The sequence below is a fragment of the Xyrauchen texanus genome, chromosome 21, assembly GCF_025860055.1.
Source record: "Xyrauchen texanus isolate HMW12.3.18 chromosome 21, RBS_HiC_50CHRs, whole genome shotgun sequence".
Classification (NCBI taxonomy): Eukaryota; Metazoa; Chordata; class Actinopteri; order Cypriniformes; family Catostomidae; genus Xyrauchen; species Xyrauchen texanus.
Window position 1 is genome coordinate 29,515,453 of NC_068296.1, and position 11,553 is coordinate 29,527,005.

General features: G+C 38.2%; 1 protein-coding gene across 3 annotated transcripts; it reads right to left on the reverse strand.

Moving 5' to 3' along the window:
- Positions 1-298: 298 nt before the first annotated feature.
- gabpb1 (GA binding protein transcription factor subunit beta 1) lies at positions 299-11,437 on the reverse strand. Of its 3 annotated transcripts, none has more exons than XM_052152603.1 (8): positions 11,252-11,437; positions 5,974-6,081; positions 5,553-5,720; positions 5,202-5,396; positions 4,854-5,001; positions 3,931-4,110; positions 3,308-3,462; positions 299-2,290 (listed from the first exon to the last, which is right to left on the reverse strand). In XM_052152603.1, the coding sequence occupies exons 2-8, from the start codon at positions 6,079-6,081 to the stop codon at positions 2,141-2,143; spliced, it is 1,104 nt and encodes a 367-aa protein (XP_052008563.1). In that variant the 5' UTR covers positions 11,252-11,437; the 3' UTR covers positions 299-2,140. The 3 variants fall into 3 exon arrangements, with proteins under 3 accessions (XP_052008563.1, XP_052008562.1, XP_052008561.1); XM_052152602.1 differs by having other exon boundaries at positions 11,191-11,437; XM_052152601.1 differs by lacking the exon at positions 11,252-11,437 and adding an exon at positions 6,153-6,774.
- Between the last annotated feature and the right edge of the window lie 116 nt (positions 11,438-11,553).

The following is an 11,553-nucleotide window of genomic DNA, read 5'->3' on the forward strand; positions in this document are numbered from 1 at the left end:
TGCATTTGTGTGTGCTGGTTTCTCTTCAGAGGGTTTTTATAGATGATATTCACTGAGTGCTGCCCACTGACGCAAAAAAGCTGCTGGACACTCAAGTCATTTTAATATGTTCTGTGTTCTGCAGAACCTTTTGACTGGTGCAAATACTGAATTCTGGATTGTTTGAGGAATGTAACCAGACCATGAGAGCAGAATCATGAATTTCTCGGTACTCAATCGATCAAAAAGTGAAAAATACAGCATGAGAAAAGATTTAATCACCTGGATTCAAATGAACAATCGACTAAGATATTTCCCAATTTTTTTTTTATTAATATCTACAGAATATTAAGAAAATAAAGACCCTGGCAATGCTGGAATTCTTTCATCACAGCTTCATGAATGCAAAACTATTTTCTGTGCATTTAAATGCTCAATTCAGAGTTTTAGATGACAACAGTATTTTAGCATAATAGTTTTACATGTAAAATCAAGCTGCTAGATGTTATGAATACATGTTTAAAAAAGTATATTTCTGCAGTGAGAATGAGCATTCATCCTTAATGATCCCAACAATCTGGTCTTTTAAAAATAAGATTTTTTGACAGCAATCCAGAAAACGGCAAATTTTATCACGAATCACGATCATGAGAAAACCGTAAACAAGCAAATGACAGACATTAGATAATCTAGAATAATGGGCTGTAAAATCCATTATCAATGATGGAAACCACAGTTTCTGCAGAAACTATCTGAACAAATTACGCTAAACTTCTTTTGGGGGGATAAATATAATATATAAAAAAGGTATTATATGAAAATAATAATAAATTGCACAATTTAAAATCATTGATTTCCCCAATTCATCTGCAGGTCAGTCATATTTCCTGTGTGTTTGTATTTTTTTCCCACTTAATTGAGAAACCATCGGGGGATTGAGTAATGGGATATGGGCAAGCAAATCTGTCGCCCACATGAGCACCACAGCTCGACATGTCTGGAGCACACGAGCTATTCGCTGGTGTGAACAGAGGCAAACAAAAGTGATTAATGCTCATGTAATCATTTTCAGTCTTGTGAAGTAACATTCAATTCACTTGACAACAAAAAAAAGATTTTTGCAGGTTCAGTTTACTTAATTAAAATTCTTGAACATTTGTTCACAATATTATTTCACTGCGCTCTATCCAATTAAATTTGTCAAATTGAAGTTGACTTAATCCATTTGAGTTTGGACTAGATGAAGACTGGATGGGGTGAATAAATGTTGAAATGAAGTATTATTTTATGCATTTTTGAGCAAGATTAGAATTGGAGGAAACTTGTTCATGTTTATTGTTCTGTTCTATTGGCATTTAAAAAGAGTGTCTGTTACGCTTGAGTTTTGAGGGTTACCATTGTGGTGAAGAATGGTGCATGTGCTTAATTTGAGGATGGACATTTTTTTCCATGTCAAATTGACAGTGCAGCAGTTTCACTGTCCCTTACACTTGTAATGAAATTAAGCAAGAGTCATTTAAATTTGATGAACCTAATAAAGTTTAGTTAAAACTACTACCGTACATTGATTTGACATAATCCCACTTGATTATTTTCACGATCCCCTGTTGTCTGCTCAGTGTTTCTCCCCTGTCACCTGTCCCAAACTACACTTCCCATAATCCCCTGCCCTCATCACTGCCAGTGTTATTGTTCTCACCTGTGTGTAATTTAATCATTCATCCCTGTGTATTTAAGCACTGTTGTTTGTTCATTTGTTGTCGGTGGTTGATTGTTATGGTTGTCCTTGATTGTGTTCCTGGCCTTGCCCTCTCTGGATGTTTTTCATGTTTATAATTTGTTTTCCCCCTCGTGGATGTTTTGTTTGTTCCCTGTGTTGTTTTATTTTTAGTTGTCCTGTTCACCATTTGTTCCTTCGTTTAAAAGAACTGCATTTAGATCCTCACTCCTCGTCTGATTCATAATAATTATGTTGGTTGAATTAATCTGAATTAAATTGCTTGTAAAAACTCTCAAATTCAATTAGGTAAGGGTAATGACTTTTTAGTGTCCTGATGTCAACAGGTTTGTTTGTAAATATTATTATCTGAATATGAAAACCATTGCATCTTTGAGGGATCCTCAATAATACAGCTTTAACAGTGTGTGTGTGTTTTGTTTTTCACACGGTTTTCTTTGCGTTCTGTCGTGTGATGGCCTCAAGTTTCTGTCTATAAGCTTCTGCTTCCTGCTCTTTCTTCAGGAACTGCTGTCTGTATCTCTGAGCTTCACGATTCGCCTCCTCCAGCTGCTTCAGAAGAGACACTTTTTCCTGTTAGTTAGACACACACACAGGTTGTATTTCACTTTTATATACAGAACTTCCATAAATAATTTAACATCAGATTATTTACATTTTAAACACAATATTTCCAGATATTTTGTTTATTCATGCTTTGCCACTGAAAACAGTTCCAAATGAAGCCAAAGCATTGAACAAAGACCAGCAATGCAAATAAATCACATTGTGGTACAAATTATGGATATTTAGAAGAGCATATCAGAAACTTAGTGCTGCAACCTAATTTCTTTTAATAATAAATCAACCTGGTGATTATTGTTTTTTTTATTTTTTTTATTGGATTAATAAAAAAAAAAAGCCACATTTGAATTCCTACAATTTATCAAAAGACATATTATTCTACCATTTGCCAAACTAATAAATGATGAAGTCCCGTAGTGCATTATGGTCAACAGATTTGGCGTGCTGTCCATAACGGTGGGGCTCAAGCCCAGACTAAATTAGTGGTGTTGTAGTGGGCTAAAGCACATAACTGGTAATCAGAAGGTTGCCGGTTCAATCCCCACAGCCACCACCATTGTGTCCTTGAGCAAGGCAGGTTAACTCCAGGTTGCTCTGGGGGGATTGTCCCTGTAATAAGTGCTCTGTAAGTCGCTTTGGATAAAAGTGTCTGCCAAATGCATAAATGTAAGAAATAGAAATACAATTTTGAATAATAACTGGTAGGCATTATGAAGTTTTTTTTTTGTGGTCCGTTTTGCATAACGCGGCAGCTCATTTTAGCTTATCGCGGCCCATTCGGTCCGTTTCGCTGCTGACCCACTGGACTGCTCGGTTCTCCCGATGGCCAGTCCGCCCCTGATCGGCCCCAAAGTGTGTCGGCCCACCGGGAAAATGCCCAGTATGCCAGATTACCAGTCCAGCCCTGAACTGATGATTGGAACTTCATTTGTCGTCAACTACTTTCATTATTGATTTATATGGATGAATTTTTACAGCCATAGAAACATTACATTGTTGTGGGGGTTTGTTCACACGTCGCAGTACCTGCATGTCCTGCAGTGAGATGTTTTGGTGGATCTGCATGTCTTGTATTTCTGTCATTTCACTGTCGTCTTCCTCCTTCACACGTGGCCGTTTAATGGATGGCTCCTCACTGATCACCGTTTCCTCAGCAACCTCCGTGTCTGACACCGTTAATACTACGGGAAGACAAATGCGCTCAGCAAGAACTGCACTGCATCTCAATTCACACTATTCCTTTATAAACACAGAGCAAGATTAGAATTAGTGCATCGCAAATCACAGTACGTTGAAAATAGCACACCTGGTTGGCATGCTATTTTGGATTTTTCAAGTATGCATCCGTTCATGCTTTTTGAGTTAATATTGCCCATAACCCCTTATGCAACTGAAGAGCGCCGTTTGTGGTGGTTATTTTTTTTATTTTCAGTAACGACGTTAAAGAATTTTAATTTAACGCATTTAGCATGTTATTACTTGCATGCAAAAGCAAACAGTATGCAACCGTGCAATCAAGTGTTGATTTTACGACATAGTGGTGGTGTGTCCTGCTCGCATATTTAACCAAAAGTGTGTACTTCTCCCATCACCAGCAATGTTACACTTTTAGTACGAGTATGTGAATTAATGCAGCACTTTAAACTTACCCTGCTGCCCATCAGGCATGGTGACTATTATGGGCTGGCTGATACCTGTGCCAGTCTGCAGGTTCCCCAGTTGAATACCGTCGGTTACGATGGTGATGACCTGCTGACCTCCAGAGCTCACAACTTGTTGAATGGCTCCATCGACCGTATCCGCCGTTATCACCTCCTCTGCTGCCACGACTTAAAGAAAGAACATGAGATTAACATCTGGCAAACATTATATCCTGAAATCACATCTCTGTAGACATTAATGCAACTTCAACTCAAATAAAAACATTTCCAAATTTATCAACGCAAATAATGCATTCATGAATCTTAATCAGTATTTTTGTCTCATTTTTTCCCAGTAAAAATATCTAAACTGCAAAAACGAAAAGATAATTTGTTGGTCTTGCTGTCAGAGATCAAACTAAATTAGTAATTTATTACTTTTGAAAATGGGGTAGTAAATATAAACTTCTTTTCATTTTGAATTATGTTTATTTTTCTTTACCCAATTGGCAAATTAATTTATTTCGTGTTTAAACCTTTGATAACAAGATTTATTACCTTAAGTCATTGTGCATCCAAAGTCAATTTATACAATTTAATTATTTTTGAGATCTTTTTTCTGGAAAACAAGAGAAAAATTGTACATGTTCTAAACAAGAATGACATTTTCCACAGTGCAGCAGTTACATCAGGCTCATTTCATTGTAATAAAGTGATGGTGGATGCAGGTGATGCAAAGCTTTGATGATCTGAGATGCTCGGAGCAAATAATCACACAGCAATTTTTGTTCATCATGCAGAGGGCAAACACACAATCATGTCAAGTGTGCACCTGCACAAAGACCCCTTTCACTGAGGTTTTAACTGAACTCATTCGTACACACAGCCGCCGTTCCAGACATTCAGTCCTTATGTTTTAGTTATTGTGTCACCTGTAGATTTGCTGCCGTTTCCCGGTGAAACGAGTCCAGCGAGGTTCACCACTCCTCCTGGGCCGATGATGAACTGTGGTGTAGTTGTGTGAATAGTCAGTGTATCTGGATTCTCTGGGTTTGTGTTGATCTGATTCTGCATTGCTACCTGAACACACGAGTCATGCACAATACACTTATTGAATCAAAAAAATATTCATAAAAACTTAGTATGAGACTTCCACACAATTCATCTGTAAAGATTTTATTTTATTTGGGTCACAGAATGTGATGTAGAATTCATTAAGTGGAATTGTAATGAAAGTATTCTACCTAACATCCATAAACATGTTTGCCTGCTGAAGATACCTGCAGGATTTCAGCAAGCTCATGAGAGCTGTTGTCGAGGGCGATGTCCAGTGCATTTTTGCAGAATTTACTCTGCGCATGGACATCGGCTCCAAACTGCAGAAGAAGCTCCAACACGTCTCGGTGGCTGTGCTGTACAGCCCAGTGCAATGCTGTCATCTTCAGCATGTCTTTAGCGTTCACGTCAGCACCGTGCTGAATCAAACAGACATGAATACAGTCATTGTTACCACAGTGCATGATGAAAGCCGCACTTAAAAGCAGCAAATTACAGGCAAATGCATCAAAGATCACATCAGCCTCATAATGCACTCTAGCTGCTTAACTCTCGCATCGTCCACGTGATGTCACCTTCAGCAGGAGCTCCACTATGAGTGTGTGACCCTCAGACGCGGCCATGTGCAGAGGCGTCCGGTCCACTTTGGTGCGGGCATCGCGGCTCACTCCAGCACGCAGCAGAACCTCTGTGGTCGAGTAATGTCCAAACTGAGCAGACAGATGCAGCGGAGACGTGCCCAGCTAACATGAGTGACAGAGAGATACGCTTTAACACAGAACTTCATAATACAACTAGATTTGCATTTGCAGTAGAAAATAACAGTTTGCATGGCAGCAGTAGAATAGTGTAAACGTTTTAGTTTAGGTTAGGATGGGTGCCATTGTCATGAACAAGCTCTAACCAGAACATTTGATGAATATGAATACAGTGTTGCCTTGAACACACAGTGTTCCCTTTTGAAGTTTATCATTTATTTTAAATCTACAGACTCACCCAGTCAGTAGTGAATGGAGCTCCATTGGCCATCAGTATCCGAACCTCATCGTCCTGACCAGCACGAGCTGCTTCTAGAAGCTTCTTTCCCAAATCCACCAGAGACATCTACAACATCACACTCCATTTATCCACCACATTCATGTGTAATATCATAACAAGTGTCAGCACAACCATACCATCACAAGCTCATGAATGTGTGAAATAATCACGGAGTAGATGACCATATTTCAATCCAAAATCCATCTGATGCTGTTACTCAAAGCTTCTTCACCCTCCACAAATCCAAACTGTGCACCCCTAGTCTTTAATCACTGTAAAAATGAAAAGATACTTGAGGCATTATTTAGGGTTCCTCAGCTGCCACACCAGTAGACCCGGGAGATTCTCCAGGCATGCTTTCAGTTTTCCTTTCAGAGAAACTTACTCCTAGTTCCTGCAAGACCTCTAAATATTTCTTAACCGTTAGCAGTTCCTTTACAAACCCCATTATAAGATAAAGGCTTTTGAAACATATTTTGAGGTTCCTAGAGTACATAAATAGGATATTTGAGGCTCCTATAACTCTTAAATGCATGGCCATTTCACCAAAGTTTCTTACATACTCGGGTCTTTAGATAAAAAACTTCAGTCTAGCTTGGAGGTGTCTCTTCTTCAGAAGTGGAGTTTTTCTTGGTCTGCAACCTCGCAGTCCATTCTTGTGCAGGACTCTAGTGACTGTCTTCATTGAGACATCAATCCCAGACTTGACTAAATCATTCACTAGTGTCTTGGCAGTTGTTCTTGGGTCTTTTAGAAACCTTTCTCACCAGTTTTCTTTCCAAGGTTTTTGAAATCTTTCACTTCCTGCCTCTGTCAGTCTTGTTCTCCATTGTGTGGGTCTCTTCAAACTTCTTTATAATACTTCTCACGGCAGATCTTGACACCTGAAAACACTTTGATAAACGTGTATATCCTTCTCCTGCTTTGTGAGCATTAACAATTATTTTTCTCAAGTCTAAACAACATGTCTTTGCCATGATGAAAGGTTTATATTACTTCACTAGTTGTTTTGCAACATACAGTTCGAAGTGCAATTTATAGGCTTGGGGGATTAATTAGGTTAATTAGGCAAGTCGTTGGATAACAGTGGTTGGTTCCGTAGCCAATCAAACAGATCATTTCTTAAGGGGGCTAATAATATTGACCTCAGCAGTTTTTTTTTTAAATCATTATTTTATTCCAGGCAAATTGAAATAAATAAGGCTTTCTCCAGAGGAAAAATATAATAAGAAATACGGTGTTAAAATACCCTTGCTCTGTTAAACATCACTTGGGAAATATTTGAAAAAGAATTTAAATTTCGTAGGGGGCTAATAATTTTGTCTTCAACTGTATCTATTAAAAATGGATCTACAAAATGCCCCGATAGAGTCAAATTTTCAAAAAATGTTAGACCCAAAAAAAAAAAATAATGATAAAAAAAAAAAAAAAAAATATATATATATATACACTCACCTAAAGGATTATTAGGAACACCATACTAATACTGTGTTTGACCCCCTTTCGCTTTCAGAACTGCCTTAATTCTACATTGCATTGATTCAACAAGGTTGAAAGCATTCTTTAGAAATGTTGGCCCATATTGATAGGATAGCATCTTGCAGTTGATGGAGATTTGTGGGATGCACATCCAGGGCACGAAGCTCCCGTTCCACCACATCCCAAAGATGCTCTATTGGGTTGAGATCTGGTGACTGTGGGGTCCATTTTAGTACAGTGAACTCATTGTCATGTTCAAGAAACCAATTTGAAATGATTCGAGCTTTGTGACATGGTGCATTATCCTGCTGGAAGTAGCCATCAGAGGATGGGTACATGGTGGCCATAAAGGGATGGACATGTTCAGAAACAATGCTCAGGTAGGCTGTGGCATTTAAACGATGCCCAATTGGCACTAAGGGGCCTAAAGTGTGCCAAGAAAACATCCCCCACACCATTACACCACCACCACCAGCCTGCACAGTGGTAAAAAGGCATGATGGATCCATGTTCTCATTCTGTTTACGCCAAATTCTGACTCTACCATCTGAATGTCTCAACAGAAATCGAGACTCATCAGACCAGGCAACATTTTTCCGGTCTTAAACTGTCCAATTTTGGTGAGCTCTTGCAAATTGTAGCCTCTTTTTCCTATTTGTAGTGGAGATGAGTGGTACCCGGTGGGGTCTTCTGCTGTTGTAGCCCATCCGCCTCAAGGTTGTGCATGTTGTGGCTTCACAAATGCTTTGCTGCATACCTCGGTTGTAAAGAGTGGTTATTTCAGGCAAAGTTGCTCTTCTATCAGCTTGAATCAGTCTGCCCATTCTCCTCTGACCTCTAGCATCAACAAGGCATTTTCGCCCACAGGACTGCCGCATACTGGATGTTTTTCCCTTTTCACACCATTCTTTGTAAAGCCTAGAAATGGTTGTGCGTGAAAATCCCAGTAACTGAGCAGATTGTGAAATACTCAGACCGGCCCGTCTGGCACCAACAACCATGCCACGCTCAAAATTGCTTAAATCACCTTTCTTTCCCATTCTGACATTCAGTTTGGAGTTCAGGAGATTGTCTTGACCAGGACCACACCCCTAAATGCATTGAAGCAACTGCCATGTGATTGGTTGATTAGATAATTGCATTAATGAGAAATTGAACAGGTGTTCCTAGTAATCCTTTAGGTGAGTGTATATATATATATATATATAAACTGGCAGTCAAATTTTGGAAAAATTTACAGATTTTTCTCTTATGGGAATAAATTGGTACTTTTATCCACCAAATTAAAAGTATCAATTCTTAAACTACTTCAAAGATTTCTCATAAAAAAAATCCTCCATGTGCAGCAATGACAGCTTTGCAGATCCTTGATATTCTAGCTGTCAGTTTGTCCAGATACTCAGGTGACATTTCACCCCACACTTCCTGTAGCACTTGCCATAGAGGTGGCAGTCTTGTCGGGCACTTCTCATGCACCTTACAGTCTAGATGATACACAAAAGCTCAATGGGGTTAAGATCCATAACACTCTTTTCCAATTATATGTTGTCCAATATCTGTTTCTTTGCCCATTTAAACTATTCTTTTTGAATTTCTGTTTCAAAAGTGGCTTTTTCTTTGCAATTCTTCCCATAAGGCCTGAACCCCTGAGTCTTCTTTTTACTGTTGTTCATGAAACTGGTGTTGAGCGGGTAGAATTCAATGAAGCTGTCAGCTGAGGACATGTGAGGCATCTATTTCTCACACTAGAGACTCTGATGTACTTATCCTCTTGTTTAGTTGTATATCTGGCCTTCCACATCTCTATATATCCTTGTTAGAGCCATTTTATAGAATTATAGAATTGATTTTAAAACTGCTGTCTATGTGTACAAGGCTTTATCTGGTGTTGCACCGAATTACATCAGTGACCTTTTGATTCCTTACTCTCCTCAAAGAGCACTTTGATTGTGTAATCAACTTCTCTTGACTTGACTTGGGTCTTATCTGTCCCTCGTTGTCACTGCAAAACTAAGAGTGGTCGAGCCTTCTCTGCTGCAGCTTCCAAACTTTGGAACAGCCTGCCCTTTCATGTGAGGTCTGCTCCTTCACTAGCTAGTTTAATATCTGTTCTTAAATCTTATCTGTATTCTCTATCTTTTGATAATTCTTAGCTTAAGCGTTTTATGGTTTACTTACACAGACTGTATTCTGTTCATTGTGCTGTATATTATGTATGCCGCATGTTGTCGCTTGCGTATTTGCTCTTGTTTTTTTTATATTTTGCTGTACCACAAAAAAGTTTGGTGCAACTCTGTTGCTTTTAAATGTGCTCTAGAAATAAACCTTGACTTGACTTTGAAGACTGTAGTGTACACCTTTGTATGAAATCTTCAGTTTTTGGGGCAATTTCAAGTGTTGTATAGCCTTCATTCCTTAAAAGAATGATTGACTGATGAGTTTCTAGAGAAAACTGTCTCTTTTTTGCCATTTTTGACGTAATATTGACCTTAAGACATGCTAGTCTATTGCATACTGTGGCAACTCAAAAACAAACACAAATACAATGTTAAGCTTCATTTAACAAACCAAATAGCTTTCAACTGTGTTTGATATAATGGCAAGTGATTTTCTAGTACCAAATTAGCAATTTAGCACGATTACTCAAGGATAAGGTGTTGGAGTGATGGCTGCTGGAAATGGGGCCTGTCTAGATTTGATCAAAAATAACTTTTTCAAATAGTGATGGTGCTGATTTTACTTCAGTAATGTCCTGACTATACTTTGTGATCAACTGAATGCCACTTTGGTGAATTAAAGTACCAATTTCCTTCCACAATATGTACATTATTCCAAACTTTTGGCAGCCAGTGTGTGAATATATATATATATATATATATTTCATATATCAAAGACATAATGCAACAGGATTCATTACTTACACACTGAACCTTTATAAGACTTAACTGGCTGTCAAACAAATATTGAGCTACACAAAACACTTTATGTATTTTCTGAGGCACTTTTTGATTCTAATAGATGCACAACTTGCATAATGTCAGTAAAATGACAATCACCAAATCATACTGTTCATGTGTTGTACTTGCTGTATTTTGGAGGAAATGTTACAGATTTGTGCTAAATCTTATATTGGACCAGTGAGGACATCAATTTAGATTTTATTAAACCAATAGCAGCTGTAGCTACTAAAGGTGTATAAGAAGCTTGATTCAGCCTCAAAATAAATACCATATTTTATTAGGAAGAAAGCAGATTTAGATTGATCTAACAACAGTAATAAGGACTCATGGATGATTGTACCAACAGATACTGTTGTCTTAATACAAATACCACTGTTAAACTATGGCTACTACACAAGACTTATCGGCAGTGATTAATAAAGATTTTAAACGTTACATTGCATAGTATTAATTTTAATAATGTATATACATATTTTTTATTATTCGTTAAATCTGACAGATTAATTCGAGCACAATCCCATCAAACATAAACACACGCGTCTGAAATATCTCATATTATCTGCTTAATCAACTATATTTTAAAACGCATACACTAGTTAATATGTATATAATGTTCTTTAAATGTGAAAGTGAGGTTCATCTCATTATAATTATATCGGTAAATATGAAGCGCGGCCCGTTAAACTCGATCAACAGGAAATCACTCGTGTTCCGGAGGAAGAGGAAATATTAATACCCGTAAACTCATCAACTTCCACATCCGGCGACGCGATCGTGCCGAATTTTGTGCTCCTTACCGTCCGAGCAAAGCAGAAGCTGCAGGACCGAAACCGCCCGAACCCAACCAGAAAACAAAGATGAAAATAATACAGCAGCGGGCACGAGCAAAAGCGCGCGCCTGTCTCTCCTTGTGTGAACGCGCTCGATTAGAGACTCCAGACTAGTAAACAAATGCAATATCAACACAATATTCACCCTCTGCAGCAGCGAATGCCCTGGCTCCCTAGTAATATTCTATTTTTATTTCTTATTTGGTATTTAATTATGGTTTCTTCATTTAAAACAAAATATAACTTCAAGCGTAATGAAGGCAGCGCGC